General features: G+C 35.7%; 1 protein-coding gene across 1 annotated transcript in view; it reads left to right on the plus strand.

Annotated features, from left to right (window-relative positions):
* The first annotated feature begins 953 nt into the window (after positions 1-953).
* Positions 954-25428, plus strand: part of LOC144975782 (uncharacterized) — a 107424-nt gene continuing 82949 nt past the window's right edge. The window contains exons 1-4 of the mRNA XM_078919970.1: positions 954-1090; positions 12274-12359; positions 13264-13282; positions 14414-14499. Coding sequence (XP_078776096.1) covers positions 12299-12359; positions 13264-13282; positions 14414-14499 — 166 coding nt within the window. The 5' untranslated portion in view covers positions 954-1090; positions 12274-12298. The remainder of the gene's footprint in view (positions 1091-12273; positions 12360-13263; positions 13283-14413; positions 14500-25428) is intronic.

The following is a 25428-nucleotide window of genomic DNA, read 5'->3' on the forward strand; positions in this document are numbered from 1 at the left end:
ATCGGATGTGATCTTTTAGGTAAACAAAATTAACTTTCTTGATGCCTATGTTTTTGCGGGGTGGCGGGGGGGGGGGGGGGGGGGGATTCATGTCATTCTTTCAGTCTATTCGTCCGTCAAGGGGTTATTGAAAGGGCTTTTCAGCAATCAAATATTGTCATAATTACATGACAAAATGAACAGTTTTGTCATTCCAGCTCCATCGCTGGTCTTATCTCTTTGGATCTGACCTGCTATATAAATTTTGGTGATTGTATTTGGCCCATTGTTTAAACGGGCTTATTCAGGAATATTGTTCAGACTGTTTACTTTTCAGTCTTTCAACCCATCAAAGATCTAGTGTTTTGACCTTTTAAACGTTTCAGAAAGAATATTACGGAATATATAAGATCGACTAAAGTCTTTCAGCTTGTTTTTTATTATTGTAATATTCACGACACAACCAATGGAAAATATCCCGCCCTCAAAGACATAATGGCACCAATATTGTTTCTTTCTTTATAGCCCCATTGCATTGGTAAACCACATTAACGGTATCGACATTAACAGTTTCAACAGCACATTACCAAAAAGATGGCGCTTTAGTCGTTATCGATCGATATCCATGCGGCATTTTAGCGATCGATACCCAATCAATACATCAACGTTACCAAGCCACCTCGAAGCTTTTGTCCCATTCGCTGCTATGACGTATTCTGACAAATCACATCATATTTTCGTTATAAACAGTTTCTACTTAAAACACACGATGATTTAAACGACTCCCAACTTGTCGAAAATTCTTCCGAGACTTCAAACCTTGAAGCCTCAAGTTGAGGATTTTCGACAATTTAATTCAAGAGTCTTTTAATCAATCGATATATGATATAAATGCTTTCTAATCGATATGAAAAAAGGTGTTTTGTCAGTATTACGTCAATATTGTCTTCTTTACGTGCAGGAAACTTGCGGCCAAACAGCTCAACAAAACTCGCCCAGCCTATCTGTGGTGCTTGGGGACAGGAAGTTGACATTCTATTATTTGGACGAATTTGGAATCGAATCGAGTTTATACTAGAACTTAGACGATTTCTCTCTTCTGCCAAAACAGGTTCGTCATTATTTTACAATTAATTAAATCAAGTTTATCTATTTATTTTTTAGAATTTTGCTGGGTTGGATTCTTAATATTTATTAAAAATGTTTATGTTGAAAAAGTAACTTTCAGACAGAAACGCGCTTACGGTACATCAATAAGACTTTAAAGCATTTAATTTATTTTCTGGTTTAGTGATCCACTCGTCATAATCTAAATTCATTTGTGGCCCAATTGGAATCTTTTACAACTAAGGTAAAATATATATTTAATAGATGGTTTAGAATATTTTCTTTTTGACTTCCCAAAATTATTGTTTTGAAAATATATAAGAGAACGCAGTTTGATGTGTATTATAGATAAAGTTTTTCAAAAATATTTTGTTTCGTGATGATTATCTTTCAAACAGATCATATCCAAGAATAAGAACAAAATTTTACTCCAAACAAATTTATAAATCAAAACAATGAAACTCGGGCTGATAAAACATTGTAATCTAAGTAAAGATTTATTTTATGGATGTTTTGTTGAAAAGAAAATTACCCAATTATATCGCTATTGTCCAGTTAATTTTGCGACCGCTGTTTTGAACATTTTTACCTTCTAAAATGTGAAAAAATATTAGATACAATTTTTGTTAAGTTCACTTATTTATATGTAATATTTTAGATTTGACAATCAAATCAAAACTCAGATTTTCATACCATTCACATTTTAAAAATTTTTTTGGCCAAATAACATTTTGTTTAAACAATTAATTTTGGTATATTTTTCGCTTAAAAAAAGCATCCCGAAATTACCTTTTTTCATGGATAACAATGTTTTAATTTCTCCTTTGTCTTTATTTTGATTTAAGAAATTATTCCAAGATATTCTAATACGGTTCTTGTGCTCTCTTTTTGTGCTAGCCTCTCTCTCTCAGTTCCTGAATCATTTAATAAATTAAATCTTCTAAAATATCTGGGTCTATAGGAATATTACTCGTTGGTATGATGATGATTAATTGCTCTTCTGGTCCATCTCTTCTTGACGTTGGTCAATCAAAGATTATGAGCCATTGGGCAGCAATTCCGTTCTTTGTCATGGTCAATCCATTGTCTTCTTTGGCCAACCCGCATTCTGTTTCTTGGCACTTCATAATAAAGCACTGTTTTTTTAAAAAGAAATATTATATATTAAGGTTTGTTTTTTTGTAAAAGTGTCCATTATATATCATTTCAAATACTTTTTCGTTAACAACATGTTTGTCTACAATATTCTTAGGCGCTTATTTTGTTTTATTGATTTCTAGAATAGTCACTTGTCAGAGAGTAGTAAACACTTGTTATCGTTATTTTAACGCAACGGAGAACTTCCGCTTTGGTGGGACTGGCGGTTCTGGATGATTAAAATTGCTCCTGAAGTAGATGAAAAAAAAACCCAGAAAAAAACACTGATAAACCGCCACGTTCTTTGGGCCTTGAAGACTATTCGAAAAATTCGTAAAATTGCAAAAATGTTGGCTCCTATTTCAGAACTTCATAAGCATCTGTTATGAAAACTGATTGAAAATAAAAATTGATGCCAGACTACATAATCTTAAAGGTTTTGAAGTGTAATTTAATCCTTGTCAGGGTAAATTGTTGATTAAAAAAATAACTATAGAGACTCCAATGGTTATCTTCTAAAAAATAGAAATTTTTAGATTTTTAAGTAGGCAGGTCTGATAATGGAAAACGCAGTGGTATAAAGTACTGATTTATAGCCAAATTGATGTAGTCTGTGCTCGTCATTACTTCCATGATAAACGGAATTGGCGACATAACAGGAGGCGGTATAGCAAGGGTTTATTGTAGTTTTATTTTGTCTGATTTTGCGGGAAGGATAAGATAGATAGATAGATAGATAGATAGATAGATAGATAGATAGATAGATAGATAGATAGATAGATAGATAGATAGATAGATAGATAGATAGATAGATAGATAGATAGATAGATAGATAGATAGATAGATAGATAGACAGATAGATAGATAAATTGATAGATAGATAAATAGATAGATAGATAGATAGAGTATTGAACCTCCCCCCCCCCAACCCCATTGTAATAGCACCTTAGGGCTAATCTAAACGGAGTCTGACTCCGGCGAACCGGCACTGCCGTCCTATGCCGTCTTGCGGATAAAGACATCGGGTACAGGACAAAATATAACGAATAAAGAGATGAGCCGCTAGACCTACCCATACCAAACACCCGACGTCCTCTGCCGTTTTAATTTTTTTTTTTTTTCGAGCTTGGTATGGGTTGGTCTAGCGGCTCTTCTTAATATTTTGTCCGTGCCCGACGTCTTTATCCGGAAGACGGCAGAGGACGGCAGTGCCGGGTCGTCGGAGTCAGTACCCGGTGTGGGTTAGCCCTGACTAACACAATGCATGGTTATAAGTCAGTGCAAAGTGTTGCTGGTGGTTTTGGACCACTTGTAAAGCGCTTTGGTCCATCTTAAAGGATACCGATTTATATGAAAGCTCACGTCTGTATTGTTTTTGTTGCTGTTGCAATTGATCTTCCAATTTGTAAAGAGCCATTTGTTATCTTAGGGCCGATAGTGCCGGAGTTAAACCCTAGAAATCGGAGAGCTAACGTTAGCTCTCCTATTTCTAGGGTTTAACGCCGTTTTTTTTAGTATCAGACACTATTTTATGCTGTTACATAATTGGAAAGAAGGCTAGTCCATCTCATGGTACTTTCCGACAGATGTATACAAATCAATAATAATAATCATAATAATAATAATAATAGTAATAATAATAAGTATTAATATAATAATATATAATAATAATAATAATAATAATAATAATAATAATAATAATAATAATAATATAATAATAATAATAATAATAATAATAAGAATAAATAATAATAATAATAATAATAATCATAATAATTAATAATAATAATAATAATATAATAATAATAATAATAATAATAATGATAATAGTAATAATAATGATAAAATAATAATAATATAATAATATAATATAATAATAATATAATAAATAATAATAATAATAATAATAATAATAATAATAATAATAATAATAATATAATAATAATAATAATAATAATAATAATATAATAATAATATAATAATAATATAATAATATAATAATAATAATAATATAATAATAATAATAATAATAATAATAATGATAACAATAATAATAATAATAATAATAATAATAATAATAATAATAATAATAATAATAATAATAATAATATAATAATAATAATATAAATAATAATAATAATAATAATAATAATAATATAATAATAATAATAATAATAATAATAATAATAATAATAATAATAATAAATAATAATAATGATAATAATAATAATAAAAAATGATAACAATAATAATAATAATAATAATAATAATAATAATAATAATAATAATAATAATAATAATAATAATAATAAATAATAATAATAATAATGATAATAATTATTACAATATTCCTGACCAAAGTCCAATATTCTAACTGAGAGTTGGGTAACCATGTCACCCTGATGTAATTCTGCTATGAGGCGGTGGGTTACAGTTGAGGAACTAATCTGGTTACAGATGAGAACGTTTTTTCATTCTCTAATTTAATGGTTTATTTTATTTTATGGAAATGCCATATCTAAAAAAGAAAAAAAAAACAACAATAACAACAACAACAACAACAACAACAACAACAACAAGAAACTAAAGCTGATCTGATCGAACAGAATATGAGTTGACCTCATGAGAATCTGGAATTCCCAGTCTCAACACCCTGTCATATATTTTACGCAAGGGGACCAACACTGTTGCTTGGTGAAGTCGAGATTGCTGTATTTTTTCGGACCCCCCCCCCCCTGCCCTCCCCTCCTTTTTCAACTAGCAGTGATTGGGTAGCTGAATCTGTTAGATTTGCGATAGACTAGCGTCTTATCAAAAGGATAGCGAGCAATTGTTATTGTTCGTTTTACGCTATAGAATGGGGGGGGGGGGAGCGTGGCTCAACGGTGTGGTCTTTGCTTCGTAAAGGTATCCCCGTCTGCGCTGTGTGGCCTTGAGCAAAATTATCTCGCTCCAGCTCAATTTTCGGCGCTGCACTGCGGCTGATGCCTGGGTTATTACAGTTTTCCCTTGGAATAGACCCTGGGGACAAATTTTCCCTATGGGATGAATAACAGGAATTTTATTTACTTATTATTTTATTAGAAAGAGGGATAAACACCGGTTCTATGGGCCTAATGTCTCTGAAGGACTATCTATTATGGCTAACCCACACCGGAGACAAGACTCCGACGACCCGGCACTGCCGTCCTCTCCGTCTTCCGGATAAAGACGTCGGGCACGGACAAAATACTAAGAATAAAGAGAAGAGCCGCTAGACCTAGCTATACCAAGCACCCGACGTCCTCTGTCGTTTTTTTTTTTCGAGCTGTACCGGGTCGTCGGAGTCGGTCTCCGGTGTGGGTTAGCCCTTATGCCCTTCCGCCACGACATCATAAGATACCGTCGCCTAGGCATTCCACGAAGGGATATAGATAACTCATGAAACAAGATGTCTGATGTCAACAGGAATCAACCCATGTTGTCCAATTGAGCAATTTGGGGGTTAATAATCTTGCTCAAGGAAAACAAAAAAAAACGAAAGCGCCTGAAGCGGGGCTCGAACCCGGGACCTTCTGGGTCACAGTGCCATGCCTTAACCACTCGGCCACTTCCCCCCCCCCCTCCCCCCTCCCCACCCCAAGGACCACTGAAGGACTCATTTATATTTTTTTAAAAAAGAGAATCTAGTACAGTACTCGCAGGATACTAGTACGCGGAAGTCCAGCACGCTCTGCTATAGATAGAACGAAGTTGACGTCACTCAGGTCTTTGTTATTGTTTTTTGCCACCCATGTTTATGAGTAATTCTCACTAAACTGTAGTAACCAGTCTATAAACGTTCAAGGTTACACATAATTTTGTGTATTGGTCCATTTTACTTCCGGTTGGCAATTTGTGAGTTTTTCAGGCAAGCGCACACTATCTATAGAGCACGCTGGGACCGGGGACCGAATTTTGTCTCTATAACGAGCCATTACTTCCCATGAGCATCGGATTTCAGCACGTTCGGATTCTAGCAGGCTTGTTGGCTTCTCCCGAGAACGTGCTAAAATCCAGTCAGTACTGTATATTATTATTATTATTATTATTATTATTATTATTATTATTATTATTATTATTATATTATTATTATTATTATTATTATTATTATTATTATTATTATAATAATAATATTAAAATTATTATTATTATTATTATTATTATTATTATTATTATTATTATTATTATTATTATTATTATTATTATTATTATTATTATATCATTATTATTATTATTATTATTATTATTATTATTATTATTATTATTATTGTACGGCAATGTGGTATGACACTCGCTTTCGGATCAGAAGGTCCTAGGTTCGAATCTCGCTCGGCGCACAATTGAGTCCTTAGAAAAGCTCTTTACTCCCATTCTCTCGCCTTACTCAGGTGTAAAATGAGTACCTGGCCTTTAACAGCGTTCGTGTCTTAAAAAATTGTAATATCGCCTAACGGGCGTCATGTCTCGTTCAAAATGTTTGGTGTTGTTATTGGCGTGGAACCCTTATAAAGCGCTTTGAGACTTCGAGTGGGGCTGCGCTTTTTAAAAACTCATATATCAAGATAAAATTTGTCTCAAATCTTATTAGTAATCCTTTTTATGCAATGATCTTAATCAAAGTTATCCAGATTGTCACATCTAGCCATTTTCCCCTGGCACTTATATAACCTAAAAGTGTCACATGCACTTTTAGCTCCTAAAAGATACATTTCTCTTTGCGACAATCTGCATTTAGATTTCCCAAGTTATTGTTAATCGATCTAACTTCGATTTTATTGATTTTGGAATAGGCATCAGGGTATTATTGACTTAGGTCGTTCAAATTATGTCATATCTAAAAATATATAGAAGCGAATGACGTCAATGATTTGATCTCATAAATGGACCTCCGTGCAAATAAACACACACACACACACACACACAACACACACACACAATTTTACACACCGTTTTACGCACGTTGTTATGGATCTTATTATTGTGATATGTGCGGCTATGCGGTCTTGTGGTATGACACTCGACTTCAGATGGGAAAGTCCTGGGTTTGAGCGTAGCCATCGTTATGTTATAGCCTGATACTGAAATCCAAAAGGACTGGCAGTTTGACGTCATTATTTGCTTTTTGCACCGCCTAGTGAGTTGTCGTTAGTAGAGCTCATGGAAACCAGTTGTTTCATAGGTTGAACTATTGAATACAACTCACGATTTGTTTTCTTTTGTGGCATTTTGACGTCATTTTTTGGTCAGTGTCAGACCATATCTTTACGAAGGCCACGGTTTGAGTCCCTGAATATTCACATTTTCCCACCATTATTCAGGTGTAAAATGAGTATACGAGCCACAGCTTTGGGGCCAGAGCTTTTTTATCTTTGGAACTCATCCGATCATTTGAAACGCTCTACATTTATTATTTTGATACATTACGATACCCCGTATCGTTGAACTACCAACGCTATGATCAATAATTCAAAAAGCCTTTATTATCTCCCTGTTTTATGATCAATGAAAATCTGAACTCGATCGATATCTATAAAACATGAATCATATTATAAAGGATGCTAGAGAGAGAGAGAGAGAGAGAGAGAGAGAGAGGAGAGAAAGAGAGAGAGAGAGAAAGAGAGAGAGAAGAGAGAGAGAGAAAGAGAGAGAGAGAGGGAGAAGAGAGAGAAGAGAGAGGAGGGAGAGAGAGAAAGAGAGAGAGAGAGAGAAGAAAGAGAGAGAGAGAGGGAGAGAGAGAAAGAGAGAGAGAAAGAGAGAGAGAGGGAGAGAGGGAGAGAGAGAAAGAGATAGAGAGAGGGAGAGAGAGAGAGAAAGAAAGAGAGAGAGAGCGGGAGAGAGAGAAAGAAAGAGAGAGAGAGCGAGAGGGAGAGAGAGAGAGAAAGAAAGAGAGAGAGAGAAAGAGAGAGAGAAAGAGAGAGAGAGAGAAAGAGAGAGAGAAAGAGAGAGAGAGAAAAAAAGAGATAGAGAGAGAGAGAGAGAGAGAGAGAGAGAGAGAGAGAGAACGGAAAAATTATGAGTACATGGCCGTTAACAGCGTTGTCTCTGTCCGAAAAAAATTTGTAATATCGCCTCACAGGAGTCATGTCCCGTCCTACACGTTAAGTGTTGCTGTTGGCCAGGGACCCCTTGTAAAGCGATTTGAGCACGTTTAGTGGATATTGCGCTATATAAAAGCTAAATATAAATTTAGGAAGTTGGTCCCGTCTTGTTGAAAGACAAATGACCTATCGGGAAAGAGCCTTTAGAAAAAAAAAAAACAAATGTGATTTTTGCTTTGTATTGAAAATTGAGTAACATTGTTAGAAGATAAAACGTATTCCAGGCTTTATCCAAGGTGTTCTGTCTTAAATCCAATGGACTACAGATGGTCAATAATAATGTCTAACATGGTCCAAAAAAAAGTCGTACAACGTTTTACACAAAATCAGAATTTAAAGAGTCAAATCATAATACATTGGATTGAATAGGGAATGAGATTAGCGGAAGAGTAGCGTCCCTTGATTGGACGTCACCCATAGTCTGTGACGTCACCGGCGGAAAAGTTATTAGAGAGAGAACGTCATTTTGGTTGTGCGCATGCGTCTCTCGTCCTCGCTTCCGGTGAAAGGGGCTTGAGACACTTCAAAACCAAATTGAAGTTCTCTCTGTAAGGTGACCTCCAATCAAGGGACGCTACTCTTCCGCTAATCTCATTCCCTATCACTATTCTATACATTAGAAAATCGATTGACATCACGGGCCGAAAAAAAAAAAAGGCTACGCATTGTCGTAAAGCAAAATGGGAGATATAAAAATGACATCAAGTTTTTTTAGAATTATCTACATGCCAAATCTTCCATATGGCAAATATGCGGTAGGTAGGATTATTAAAACAATCGTAGAGTTTCCATTTTTCAACATGTTTTCTTATTACATAAGAGGGTTGATTATGGAGACATTTCTGACTTGTATCATTTAAAGTCTGGTGATTATAGGCTTCTAGACATTTCCACAGGGTTTTTTTTCTGGTACCCGATATATGTACCTTTCTCTCTCTCTCTCTCTCTCTCTCTCTCTCTCTCTCTCTCTCTCTCTCTCTCTCTCTCTCTCTCTCTTTCTATATATATATATATATATATATATATATATATATCATATGTGTGTGTGTGTGTGAGTGTGAGTGAGTGTGTGCTTTATTATGACCATACGGGATCAAATGGGACTCACGTGAAGTAGTTCCCTGGCCTCTCTGTTTACTTTACTACGATTGAGTAGCTGGTTGTGTTAGATCTGGCTAAAAATACATAACGCTATTTTTTAAAACTTCAGCTTTTATATAGCGCAGTATCCACGCAGCGTGTTCAACGCGCTTTAAAATGCGTCCCTAGCCAACAGCAATACATAGTATGTAGGACGAGATGTGACGTCTGTTAGGCGAAATTACATTTTTTTTTCGAAGGAGACAACGCTGTTTGCGGCCAGGTATTCATTTTTACACCTGATTGCGGTGAAGGAATGTGAATTAAAGAGCGTTTTCCAATGAATCAATAACGCACCGCTCAGACCAGGATTCGAATCCAGGACCTTCCAATTCCGAAGTGAGTGTCATACCATAAGACCACATAGCCCCACAACAGACTAGTGTCCAAATCCAAAGGTTGGAGCAGCCTCTTATGGTTTTCACACTACTATGTTATGACGATCGACCAGCGACATCTGTATATGAAGTCTTAGCGATCGACCCAATCAGCAGCAGCTTCTTATGGTTCACACTATTATGTTATGACGATCGACCCAATCAGCAAAGTCCGGTCCGCATTCGTGCACCGTCGCGAACCCGCCCGGTAGCATCGTCACAACACACCTTTCGACTAGATGCTCTGCCGTTTCGGGTTCTTGCCCACAGCGTGGACATAAAGGACAGGAAGTTAGACCCCATGATGTAACGCACCGGCGTTAGGCAGCTCCTCGACCGAAGCCGATTCGCAGTACCCAGTGTCTCCTCTTACTGGTATCAAAGCCTGGCAACTTCTCACCAAGCTTAGAGGAGTGTAGGTCCCCGCCCCCGCGAGGGATTGAATTCGTCCAAACCGACTTCCATCTCGTATGTGCAGCTCTGTCCGTAGCAATCAGCAAAGTCTGGTCCGCATTCGTGCACCGTCGCAAACCCGCCGGGTAGCATCGTCACAACACACCGTTCGACTAGATGCTCTGCCGTCTCAGGTTCTTGCCCTCAGCGAGTACATGTTGGACAGGTAGTAAGACCCACCGATGAAGCGCACTGAAGCCGATTCGCAGTCGGTTGGAAAACTGTCATTTTAACGCTAAAGCCAGAGAAATATTCTCTAGTGGACCACTATTGAATACGTTAAATGACGCACTCTGGAAAAACACGGTTTTTTGTTGTTTGTTTTTTTAATCACAGGAATGGGAGACACCCAATGTTTGTCGTCACTTTGCCATTTTAGAGTTATATCCATCTTTCAAATACGACAATAAACGGGTATAAGGATATTGACCTTAAAAAATAAATCAATTTAAAAAATAATTAATTAATTAATTAATAATAATATAATATAATAATAATAATAATAATAATAATAATAATAATAATAATAATAATAATAATAATAATAATAATAATAATAATAATATAATAATAATAATAATAATAATAATAATAAATAATAATAATATAATAATATAATAATAATAATAATAATAATAATAATAATAGTTTTAAAAATGAATAAATAAATAAATAAATAATAAATAAATAAATATATAAGTTTAAACAAATAAAAGAATTTAAAAGAATTAAATTAAATTTTTAAAAATAAATAAATTTAAAAAATAAATAAATTTTAAAAATAAATAAATAAATATATACATAAAAACAAACTAAAAACAACAACAACAACAACAAAAAAAACAAACAAAAAAAACACGTATTAAGAAAACTCATCCTTCAAATATTAATCGATTTAAATGTTCCTCATCTTGGCAAAAAACCTCTTAAACCTGGGACTTAAGGAATACCTCACGAGGCCTCTCAGGTTTGGGAGCTTTTGCTAAGATGAGATGAGGGTCATTTAATCGATCGGTGTTAATTTGAAGGACGAGTTTTCTGGCCAAAATTTTTAAATACGTGTCTTTCCAGAGTAAATTGGCTGAATACCAGATGTTAGGGGTGATTAGTGCTCTCTGTCTTCCTGTTTTTCGTGCCATTCTTCCAGATTTATCTTTAACCCTCTCCTTACCACCAATAGGGAATGAGATTAGCGTAAGAGTAGCGACCCTTGATTGGAAGTCACCGGCGGAAAAGTTATTAGAGAGAGAACGTCATGTTGGTTGTTCGCATGCGTCTCTCGTCCTCGCTTCCGGTGAAAGCGGCAGGAGACACTTCACCGAAAGCGAGGACGAGAGAGACGCATGCGCAAAACCATTTCGACGTTCTCTCTGTAAGATGACGTCCAATCAAGGGACGCTACTCTTCCGCTTATCTCATTCCCTATAGGAAAATCGTCACATTCGTTACGATTCAGCCAACATTTTTCTCATTCTGATTTCTTTTGTACATCATAATATTTGAACAAAAATGTTTTCTATAGTTAAAGTATATTAACACTATGTCGGAGAGCTCGTTCAGCAGAAAAATATATAATATAGCAAGAACTAACAGCTTTTGTGATTGAGTGAAATAAATCTATTTATGTATAGGTTGGGTGTTTACGCTTTCTGGGACATGTGTGGAGAAGAGACGGAAAAGAAAAGTTGGTAACATCTGGGATGATCGAAGGAAAGAGCGAGAGGAAGACAAAGAATGACTTATCTAAATAACCGAAGAAGAATGGCCAAATGTGACTTAAAAAGCAACACAGATTTCATGCGCACCGTAGAGGATCGTGATTCGTGGAACACAAGCCACGATGGATGATGATGGGTGTGAAGTTTTGGGGACAATCCGAAAAATGCCCGGTTAGGAGAGGGTTACATAAACCATACTCCCCTGATTTGAAGCAAAAAGAAATGTAATTTTTTTTTCCTCAGGTGACGCCCCCGCCCTCCCCCGATCATGAATTGTGGTATAGGTGTGTTTTTGTCTGTGGTCTTGGCCCTTTGTTGCCATTTCAACGGTAAGTACGAGTAATGACAATAATATATGACTATCGTAAGAAAAAACATTTTCCTGCGGGATTTTACGTCTTGTTTTAGATTATGGTTAAAAACTTTTGCTAACCCTCTTGTCAAAAAATGTTAAATCACAGACTGCTTTAAAGCTCCTATAGCCGATTTGGTAGAACACACTCCCTTCACAAGTAAAAAGACCAGTATCGATCTAAGTAGTATCGAGTACACCCGATGTTGATTGAATAGCTGGGTATGCTAGATTTGGTGGAAAATACTTGACGATAAACTAGCGTCTTAACAAAGGGTAGCAAGCAATTACTATTGCCCATTTAACGCAATAGAATTAGGTCTAAACTCCGACGCCGTGAGCTTTATGGCTCTGAAGGACTACAGAAGTATAGCTGTCGCCATTTCACAGATTGTCATATCTAGGATACAATCAGCACAACGGTGGAATTTGTGAGAATATTTATCTCAATAGATCTATCGTTGTTTTCGCTATTTGAAAAAAAAAAAGTTAAAATGAGGTAAATGTCAATAAATAATATAATTCCAAAATCTGCATTCTGATTGGTGATGCAGACTCGAAAGTAAAACAAATCCATGCAATCCATCGGTTATGGAACTTCTTTTAAGGACTATCCAGTACATTCCACATAAACGTGAATCATCAATCTCTACCCTCAATAATAAATAGGTAGGAGACTAGATATATGCTGTTTGTTTCTTGTTTCATGCTACAGAGACGGAATATAATTTTCCAATTTATCTGGAGGCTCTGAACAACTACATCCCTCCGTTCAAATAATAAAGTGTCCCAAATGTTATCGAATATTTTGTTTCTATATTTTTGTTTTCGTGAAGTTATAATTTATTTATAGTTTTTAAAAACTTTCTCTTCTTCCACAGGGGCCATTTCAGTACTTAGGTAAGTTATTTTCTGTTATTTATAAATGCTTTCAAATTTATGTTTAAAAGTAGATAAAAACGAACGCATTCTTATAGCTTAGTTTTCAATCGTGTAAATTATTATAAAATGTCTCTCGCTTTTTGTTATAAATGAGACAAATTAGAGAACAGCCTCGAATGTGATAAGACAATCATCCCATCCTGACAAAATACAAAAACTCAAACCAAAAGCAAAATGTTGTCCATTACATCAGTGATAAATCAAGCCCATAATTGCGATCGGTTATCAGACCTGCAAGTCTGTGCACCTTGGGTTATCGTGATTTACCACAGGATAAATGAAGTATAGAGAGGGCTGGGGGTTTTTTTTTTAGTTGTTTTTTTTTTTTTTTTGTTTTTTGGCCAACTGAAAACGTAATAAATTATCAACGTTACCTTAGAATTTTCCATTCTTGCAAAGAAGACAAATTGTTATCTTTTTTTTTTTGTTAGATAAGATTACTTAACACAGAAAACTTGTACTTTGACTATCTATCGATTTAAATGACCCTGAAATTGGCAAAAACTCTCAAACCTTAGACTTCGCGAAGTTTGAGAGATTTAAAACCAAGACGAGTGTCATTTAAATCGATCGGTATTTGAAGGACGAGTCTTCTGGCCAAATTTTTAATAAATAAGAATTTTTCCAAGAGTCTGTCAGTTTTAACTGGTTATTATGCATTATCAAAATAAATGTTACAGTGAATGACATAATCAGTCGGATGGTAAAAAGGTTTGAACTGAGATACTGCCAAGTTTAGTTAGAAAGTCATTTTTTATCCAAAATGAGTTCTTGTCATAAATGATTAAATCAACCCTTTTTGTACATCTTCGTGAAATATCAAAGCTTAATTTCACTTCTAAATATTTTTCACAGCTAGTCAAATTGAAAAAGTGTGAAATTTGAGAAACGTCGCCAGATAACTTTCCCATACATCTGACCATAACGTCATGAAAAATCCCCCGATTTACTTCAAATAAAGATTAAAATGCTCTGGGGAGCATATTCTTTCAGAAAATGCAAAATAATGCAAATCCAAAATTTTCACCTCCCGACTGATTATGTCATGCACTGACACATAAATGATATGAATTGAAATCTTTATCCCAGTGAATGTGAACATGGCACACTATCAGCTGATCGAAAGACTTGTATTTGTGAACCCTGCTGGACTGGAACAATCTGTTCGGAGGAAGGTAAGTCATAATATTAATTTATGGGGGAAAAATGCTATACTATGATAATATCTGGTTTGCCCGCAAGTTTCGTACGTTACTCTTAAAGGCTTTAAATTTAAAATGAGCTTTTATATAGAGCCATGTCCGCTAAATGCGCTCAAAGCGCGTTACAAAGGATCCCTGACCAACAGCTACACGTAACATAAAGAACAAGACATGACGCCTGTTAGGCGATAATACTATTTTTTTCTGACAGAGACAACGCTATTAACGGCTGGTACTCATTTTACATCTGAGTACGGTGAGAGAATGTGAGTAAAGAGCCTTTTCCAAGGACTCAACTATGCGCCGAGCGCGAGGCTCGAACCCAGGACCTTCCGATCCGAAAGCAAGTGTTATACCACAAGATCACAAAGCCGCTGTAACTGATTATTTTGACAACTTGTGTTGCTCACACATATTTCTCGATAGTCATATCTACATATGAAGCAATTGGATTCAATAGTCTGATGATGTCAAGTCGCCCAGAAACGGCGAGCAGCGTGTGTTCTAAACAAAGAAAATCGGTACTTTTTATTCTTCATGCTGGCTAGAACTTTTCATATGTAATGTGATCAGAATGTATAAAAGTCAAAACATGATCAGATTTATAATGTTTTTCTCCTCTGGATACACTTTTATGCTCGTCGGAGAAATATTTCATAAGGGCGTCCGCCATTGTTCCGATAGTTTAGAGCCAGTTGCTAAGTTACCATGCGTCATTACGAGGGAAGTGACGTCATGATGGTATTTTAAGCGCATCTTAAATGCTTACATACAAAAAGAAAGTTGTTTGACTCCAAGGCGGGTCCTTCGAATTTTAAATCGAACCCTAAAATTAACGGCTTCCTCGAGGGCTCGCTGCCAAAACGAATGGACCTAGGTTTGAATTCGGAGACCTTGTTCTCTTTGGGGGAAAATGGAGTCGTACAAACTACCATATCACACAACCTATTAATTGTGCCGTTGTTTTTAAAAACACAGTAGCCTATATTATGCAATGTTAACCAAATAGCACATACTGTGTTTTTTAATTAATAAAAGGGCAGAATTATTATTGAACTCACTTCTAAGCCCAGGATAAATATATGATGCGTCCATTTCACGGTTTGTCACTTAAGCAATGCACCTCACAGTCTTAGCCATTATCGCTACAGCTGACAAGATTATCAAGATAGGTTTCATTTCATGCTGTATATTACAAGTCTCCCGATATGCATACTTTTAGCATTGTTACACATACACACATACATAGTTTAACTAATAAATAGAGGTCCCTAAATGCGTCAATAAAATGGAGAGAAAGATAAAAGGGGTAAATCTGACTCATGAATGAACAACACAAAACAAGCAATGTTCATCCATGAGTTAAATTTAGTCCCTTTATCTTTATCTCCGTACATCGTTCTGAAAGAGAACTAATCTCTCTAAGTGTCATCACCATAACTCAGCGCTGGCGTGCAGAGAAACAGAAAGACACCAAGACACCTTCCCCTTTTTAAAGATAAAAACAGACGTACATTATTAAGCAGTTTAAGTAGATAAAACGGTAAGCTGCTTCAATCTATGTATCGCATATCGTATTTGTGACCCTACGCCTCGAAGCGGTATTAAGTCGGGATTTGGAAAACCAAGAAAACCGGATTTAAAGTGGGGATGGTCAAAATGATCAAATTTCAGATTTTGGTTGTTTCATAAACTACAATCATTTTTCCAAATGAAAACATAATAATTCAACATTAGTATTGACGATAAGTTGTATATATTTAAAGTTTAAAAAGGCAACTATCAGTGAAATATTCAAAACAAGAGTTGACTTTCTCTCAGAGAGCCACCATTTCCAAGGCTGCACTCATAATAGCTAATAACAAATACTTTGACCTCAAACTTTAGCCTCGTTGGTTTTTAAAGTTCGTGTTGCTCTACTTATCACTTGATGCACTTTTAGCACCTCTCTCTCTCTCTCTCTCTCTCTCTCTCTCTCTCTCTCTCTCTCTCTCTCTCAAACACACACACACACCATACACACTACAACCACCACCACCGCATCTTCATCACGACCACTACTACTACAATCACCACCACCACCGCATCATCACTGCCACTACTACTTCAACCACCACCCTCACATCATTATCACTGCTACTACAACCACCACTACCACATCATCATCACTATCACTACTACTACAACCACCACCACCACATCGTCATTACTTCTACAACCATTACCGCTACATCATCACTACTACTACAACCACCCACACCACATCATCACTACTACTACAACCACTGCCACTACTACAACCACAGTCACCACCACTACCACCACATCATCATCTCTACCACTACTACTACTACAACAGCCATTATGACATCATCATCATCACTACTACTACTACTACTACTACTACTACTACTACTACTACTACTACTACTACTACTATTACTACTACTACTACTACTACTACTACTACTACTACTACTACTACTACAACCACCAACACACCATCATCCTCACTACTATCATTATGTTTTGGAGCTTTTCTTCACTTAAAATAAGGAAACTTTGGGGTTGTATTTGGCAATGTGTTCATATATCAGAAAATATTTGTAATCAGTTATCTATTTCGATCTATACAATATGTAAACACAATACCAAATATCATCCCAATTCCCTTTTTGTGTGTGCGGAAATTCCTCTTTCGGCATTGAAATTCCTCCGAGTGGTGTCTGAAATTCCTGTGAGTCAAATTGAAAATTGGCGTCTCTGCAAATTTTACTATTCTCGTCAAATTTTCAATGCCTGTATCTGAGGAGTTATCTTTGCCCATTGATTTGATTATGTGTGAAAACGGTGCCTCACCTCAAAGTCGATTTTCTCAAAACTTGGTTTTTACACTCTCCCTACTTCAAACGGTCATAGTTGGGCAATGAATAATCAGAATTTTATAAATTTGGTATCAAAATTTTAATCATAATATAAGCCCAAGATTGAAAAATCCGACTTAATACCGTTTCGAGGCTGAGGGTCACATTTGTGCCCGAAACGTTCCGTGCTTTATACTATTAATTTGGTTCTTTTTTAAAGCTGTTATATTCCGTTTTGTTTATGACTTTTCACATTCTACAGCTTCTGACAGCTTTGTACCGTTTATTATTATTATGTCGATTCCAAAAGTGTATTTATGATAGTCAAACTAGTTAAAAGTTCAAAACTTGAGTCATGAGTGATTGACAAAAGCACATTCATTTTGCTCAATGGGATATTTTGCTTTATCTTACCTTATTTCTCTCATGTAAATGTTGCTGCTCGAAGCTCGAAGAAATAAATAATAATGTGAAATTGAATGTAAGCTTTCAATTTAATTACAAAAACAGATCAAATGAACGTTTCGGGTTTCCCTTTTATCAACGAAACAGGATGAATGAAACACTACAGATGAATGAAATAATGTGATAGTGGCGTAGTTAAAATGAATAAAACAAACCAATGTTTTGTTTATTCATCTTAAATACGCCACTAACACATTATCTCATTCATCTGTGGTTTGTTTATTCATCTTAACTACGCCACTAACACATTATCTCATTCATCTGTGGTTTGTTTATTCCTTAACTACGCCACTAACACATTATCTCATTCATCTGTGGTTTGTTTATTCATCTTAACTACGCCACTACCACATTATCTCATTCATCTGTGGTTTGTTTATTCATCTTAACTACTCCACTACCACATCGTCTCATTCATCTGTGGTGTTTAGAACGTATAGCTGTCCCCATTTCACAGATTGCCATAGGATCCAATCAGCACAACAGATTTTTAGGTGAATTTGTGAGAATATCAATCTCAATAGATTTATCGTTCATTTGATCTGTTTTTGTAATTAAATTGAAGCTTACTTTCAATTTCACATTATTATTTACTTAATTCTCTCAGCACGACGAGGCGCATAAGGCTTGAACAGTTTCGTTCCATTTGTCCCGGCCCCTGCTTCAGTTCTTGCTCGCTGCCAAGAGAATAATAAAATATGCCAACATCATTTATTCTTTCCCTCTCCATCTTCTGGGCCCATTTTGGTTTTGGACGTCCCTTTCTCATCTTTCCTTTTGTGCGGCTATGTGGTCTAGTGGTATGACACTCGCTTTCGGATAGGAAGGTCCTGGGTTCGAGCCTCGATCGGCGCATAGTTGAGTCCTTGTAAAAGGCTCTTTACTCACAACTCTTACCGTACTCAGGTGTAAAATGAGTACCTGACCGTTAACAGCGTTGTCTTTGTCCGAAAAATTTTAATATCGCCTAACAGGCGTCATGCCCGTCCTACGTGTTAAATGTTGCTGTTGACCAGGGACCCCTTGTAAAGCACTTTGAGCACATTTTAGTGGATATCGCGCTATATAAAGCTCAATTTTAATTATTTTTTCCCTCCTGGTGTCCATCCCAGCGTTATAGAACAATCAAACCCATTTCCCTTTCTCAATACAATACTAGTTCAATCTCTTCCTCTTTACTATTGCACTGACCACCTCCCTCCTGCAAATGGGGTACATTAATTGGATTCAATAGTCTGATGTCACGTCGCCCAGCAAAGGCGGCCATCGTGGTTCTAAACAAAGAAAATCTGTACTTTTTATTCTTCATGCTGTCTAGAACTTTTCATGATCAGATTTATAATGTTTTTTTCCCCCTCTGGATACGCTTTTATGCTCGTCGGAGAAATATTTCATAAGGGCGTCCGCCATTGTTCCGATAGTTTAGAGCCAGTTACGTAGTTACCATGCGTCATTACGAGGGAAGTGGCGTCATGACTGTTGAAGCGTATTCTCAATACTGCTGTACTCTAGAAACCAACCCCATATTTTAAAATTTGGCCAGAAAACTCGTCCTTCAAATATCGATCGCTTTAAATGACCCTCATCTCAGCGACAAAAAAAATCTCTCTAAACTAGGATTTTGCAGAGTCCCAAGTTTGAGAGTTTTTGCCATTAAAATCGATCGACACGTTTTCTGGCCAAATTTGCAAATACATGCGTTTCCAGATTACGACAGTTAACTGGTTAAAGTAGTAGTAGTAGTAGTAGTAGTAGTAGTAGTAGTAGTAGTAGTAGTAGTAGTAGTAGTAGTAGTAGTAGTAGTAGTATAGTATATATAATAATAATAATAATAATAATAATAATAATAATAATAATAATAATAATAATAATAATAATAATAATAAAATAATAAAATAATAATAATAATAATAAATAATAGGAATAATAATAATAATAATAATAATAATAATAAAATAATAATAATAATAATAATAATAATAATAATAATAACGATAATAATGATAATTATTATTATCATCATCATCATCATCATCATCATCATCATATTATTATTATTATTATTATTATTATTATTATTATTATTATTATTATTATTATTATCATCATCATCATCATTATTATTATAATTGTCACGTCATGATCATAATCATCATCATCATCATTTTACTGGCCAAGGCCAAACTAAAATAAAAAGTCATACAGAGGAAGGGCAGTTAGATGCAGCACCTGGTCACCTAGAGAAAAAAACCAGTTGTTACGTACGGCATTGTAACAATTCATCCTGTTCATCGAAAATGCTGTTTATTGTTTTCAATGGCGCGCCGTCGGTAAAAAATCAATAAACATGAAATATGCACTCAGTAAATTTGAAATGGCGCCGTCGTGATTCCAACCATGACCACAACAATAATAATTGCGTCGGTTGCTCGTATTACGACAGCTCCAAACATGAACCTTGACAACAAAACAGTCCAAAAAATAATCAGACTAAATTGTTGTTGATTTGAAACGGTTTCGTTCCATGACCTAAACAACAGCAATAATTGTCTAGTTGCTCGTATTGCGACAACTACAGACAGGAGGAACTCGACAACAAAACAGTCCAAAAAATAATCAGACTAAATTGTTGTTGATTTGAAACGGTTTCGTTCCATGACCTAAACAACAGCAATAATTGTTTGTTTGCTCGTATTGCGACAGCTACAACAGTTACAACTTTGCAACAAAACAAACCGATAGATAACAATCACACTTAATTATTGATTTGAAACATGGTTTCGTTCCATGACCTAAACAATAATAATAATTGCTTCGTTGGTTGTTGTATTATTACAACTACTGCAACGGGGACTTCGTAACATAAAAACGCCAAAAATAATAACAGTATCTAAATTGGATTAATGAGAACCACTGTTATATAGTCGACAAAATCATCATCATCATCATCATCATCATCATCATCATCATCATTGCCTTTTTCAGCCTGGGTCAGGGTATAGGCCACAGACAAACAGCTTCCATCCTTCTCTATCCTGAGCTAACTTTTTTTTTTATCTCATTCCATGTCTTACCACTTCTCTGTATATCAGCTTCTTTAATTCTTCTCCATGTTCCTTGTTGCCTTCCCCTTGATCTTCTGCCCTGAGGGTTCCAGTTAAGTTTTTCAGTCTACATAATGTTGTTATACATATCCATATACTACCCTTTCCTCCTTTCAAACATATCAAAATGATCAAACTCAAGACTCCTATGTAGCTCTAGGCATCATGAAAATAACTGCGACTTCTTTGAAGTCCAAATTTCGAACAATAGTGAGAGTTCAATATACTGGTTCTAATCTCTTCCTCTTCTTCTTCTTCTTCTTCTTCTTCTTCTTCTTCTTCTTCTTCTTCTTCTTCTTCTTCTTCTTCTTCTTCTTCTTCTTCTTCTTCTTCTTCTTCTTCTTTATCTTCTTCTTCTTTATCTTCTTTCTCTTCTTCTTCTTCTTCTTCTTCTTCTTCTTCTTCTTCTTCTTCTTCTTCTTCTTCTTCTTCTTTCTTCTTCTTCTTCTTCTTCTTCTTCTTCTTTCTTTTCTTTCTTCTTCTTCTTCTTCTTCTTCTCTTCTTCTTCTTCTTCTTCTTCTTCTTCTTTCTTCTTCTTTTCTCTTCTTTTTCTTCTTCTTCTTTTCATCATCTATCTTCTCATTCATCATCATCATATTATTATTATTAATTATTATTATTATTATTATTATTATTATTATTATTATTATATTATTATATTATTATTATTATTTATTATTATTATTATTATTATATATTTATTATTATCATTACGTCATCATCATCAGTATCATCATCACCATCATTGTCATTATGAACATCGATATCATCACTATATTCTCATCAAAATCCATAGAACTAACCCTATGGGTGACACGGGTGGTATAACACGTTTGACCTCTCACTTTCAATAGCAAATTATATAGACGAAAAAAAATAACCATAGATATGTGTTCGTTAGGTGGCAATAGAAAAATATACTCATAAATATTCGATCACGCATCAAATCTAGTGTCTAGATATTGATATTTTATGAAACATATGGTAAATTATTTAAAATTACTGTGGATCTATTTTTAGATCACGTTAAAGTTAATTTTTTAAAATTAATGCGCTTGCGTGAACAAAACAAGAACGATTTGTACCCTGATTTTTAGAGTTATTTTGCAATATATGATGAATTTACTAATATAAAATGTTATTTGTGAAGGTTTGCTTTCACTAACAGTGTATCATCTACAATGTAAACAGAAATAAACAGGAAATCTATATTGTGCGCAACGTTTTTCCTGCTTCAAAAGTTCCTAGTCACCAGCCTCGAACGCGAGACCAAACGATACAAACGATTTCAATTTTAGTGTTTGAGTTTGTGATTTGCATCGATTGTAAAGATTTAGTTCAATGTTAACCCGAAATAGCTTTCCGGATGTCCCAATCGCATCATTTTAGAATGCTTTGTAGATTTCGTAATTGGATTCAGTAGTCTGATGTCACGCCGCCCGGAAACGGCGGCCATCTTGGTTCTAAACAAAGAAAATCATTACTTTTTATTCTTCATGCTGGCTAGAACTTTTCATATGCCTAGTGATCAGAATGTGTAAAAGTCAAAACATGATCAAATTTATGTTTTTTTTCCCTCTGAATACGCTTTTATGCTCGCCGGATAAATATTTCATACGGCGTCCGCCATTGTTCCGATAGTTCAGAGCCAGTGTTACTAAGTTATCATTCGTCAATACGAGGGAAGTGACGTCATGACAGTTGAAGCGTATTCGTAACTATCTTCGTAATTTGACTAATCGTCACTTGCTTCACTCACCGATTATGAAGTTGACGTTTCCTTCCCTCAAATCTGCTTCGTGCTCATGCAGTGATTGATTAGGGTACTTTTTGAAAGAACACCCTTTTCATAATAATAGAGATTGATTATGGATAACGGTTTCTTTTATTGGTAACAGATACAATCTAGAACGTGTGTCAATGATAAACAAAAACACTGAACCACCCCCCCCCCCCCTCCCAGTAGCAGTTGGAATGTCAACAAAAGTAAAGAATAATTTTAGAATCCCTATCTGTCGTTGTCCGTTCAACCTGCAAAAGTCTAGCCTATTCATAATATTATTATTGCCTCTCGCCCTTTCCTGATAAAACTATGCCCCGAGTTTGAAACAAACTTTAGGTCTCCGGATAGCTGCGCACACTTGCAAAGGAACAAGACAAGGGACCCCTGCCACCATGTATTGTTCGTGGGAGTTAAGGAGGTTGCCTCTATCGCTATAGATAGTTCGAAGATGACGTCATTCTGGTCTTTGTTATTGTTTTTTGCCATCCGCAGTCACGAGTACTTTTCACTAAACTGTATTAACCAGACTATAAACCTTCAAGGTTACACACAGTTTTGTGTGTTGACCAGTTTTATTTCCGGGTGGCAATGTTGTGAACTTCTTAGCCAAGTGCATACTATCTATATAAGAGTTTTTGTTGTTTTTGCTTTTGCTAAAGGAGAGGGGATGGCAGAGAGAAGGGGCGGAAGAATGAGGGGAGTGGGGTTGAGGGTAGGGAGATTTAATTTTTAACCCTCTCCTTACCACCTGCAGTAGAATCGTCACATTTGTTACGACACAATATACATTTTTTTAAAATTCAGATTTATTTTATACATCACAAACTTTGAAGAATGATCTATGTTTTATTAATGAGAACATAAAGCTGTCTTGTAGAGAGATTGTTTGAGTTTTAAAAATCAATTTTTCTGCTAGGTAAGCCTGCCATTTTGGGGAAATACTGAAAATGATCGGTAAGGAGAAGGTTACGTGATCATGTCCAACTCAAACTCAATCCCTTGTCGCATCTTTGATAGTTGACAGACTGCTGCTAAGCAGTGTGTAAACAATAGGTTTAGTGAATGAGTGTGTCATGCTTAAGGGTCAATTGCAGCATAGTTGGGGTCATTTGCATCTAATCATCTGAGATGTTTTGACGGCGTTGTGTATGGTTAGCTCTATATCACCAAGAACAACAAAAAAATAGGGCAGCGTGGCTCAGCGGTACAGTCTTTGCTTCGTACCCGGAAGGTACCGACTTCGATCACCCGCCGCTGCGCTGTGTGGCCTTGAGCAAGTCACCTCGCCCTAGCTCAATTTGCGGCCCTGCATTGCGGCTGACGTCTTGGTTATTCCAGTCTTCCCTTGGAATAGACCCTAGAGAAAAAAATCCCCTATGGGATGAATAAAGATAATTTTATTTTTTATTTTTATTTATTTAAAACATATCAGTATCATTAACACCATGGTCATATTATATTTCCCTCTACACACTAAACAAATATCATCTCATTTTAAAAGGCCGTGTTTGGCAACCCACATTATCATTCTTTAATGACTTTGTATCGGTTCCTTCAATTTCTATTTTGACAGCGTTGTTTCCTTGTTCAAACATCGCACCCAAGCTTCCGGATGGAGCAATATCGATATTCCATAGTTCAATATAATCGATTTTCTACCCGCATGGAGTGCATAATATATTTTTAACTCTTTAACAACTAAATTTCTCGAGATTTATATTTGATTAAATTTCCAAACCTAGCTAGACGTTTTCACCAAGAGAACAATCTTTTCAATGTATCCTGAGTGGAATAGATCTTCTACTGCTCACCTGTTGGAAACGACGAGATGTGTCAAGTTGGTGTCCTTCAGAGCCATGTATTAGGCCCATGGAGCTGGAGTTGATCCCGGTTTCGCAAGCGGAGAACGGACAATAGAAATTGCTTGCAACATTTCAAATATAGGATTTTAGTCTATTGCAAAGTAATTTCCGCGAGTCTAATCGTAGCCATGGTTATGTTATAGCCTGACACTGAAACCCAAAAGGACTGGCATTTTGACGTCATTATTATTTGGTTTTGGCACCGCTTAGTGAGTTGTCGTTAGTAAAGCTCATGGAAACAAGTTATTTCATTGGTTGAACTATTGCATACAACTCACGATTTGTTTTCTTTTGTGGCAAAATCTGGCATTTTGACGTCATTTTTTGGTCAGTGTCAGGCCATAACTATACGAAGGCCACTGTCTAACAGACCCAGTTACACAATCACTGCCGGTCGGACAAGAGGGAAGGGAAGTGGGGGGGGGGGGGGTCAGCAAAAAATCTCAACTTTACATTGACAAGTAAGTAGAGTAAGATCGAGTCCTGACTGTACAGGGTTAAGTTTGCTCAAATCTATTCATCCGTGAATGTACATTCCGTCATTAAACACAACAGCTTGCATCAATAATATTGTTTCTTTGTTCTACCATCGATTTTTAAAACAAAAAATTAGATATCGATTATACATCGAACCTTCTTCTCGTGTCGCGCAAGTAAGATGAAAAATAGATTGAAAAACAGCTCAATTTTTTCATTGTCCAAAGACAACGTGTACTTATTGTCAGATCTGATAACCCAAATAATGATGGGCTCGCGGTTGTATTGGAAAGACTCTCAAACCAACATAAAATTTTGTGCATTAACCAATCGAAAATCAAGCCCAT

The sequence above is a fragment of the Berghia stephanieae genome, chromosome 6 (assembly GCF_034508935.2).
Source record: "Berghia stephanieae isolate SIO BIC M18660-M18661 chromosome 6, UCSD_Bste_1.3, whole genome shotgun sequence".
Classification (NCBI taxonomy): domain Eukaryota; kingdom Metazoa; phylum Mollusca; class Gastropoda; order Nudibranchia; family Aeolidiidae; genus Berghia; species Berghia stephanieae.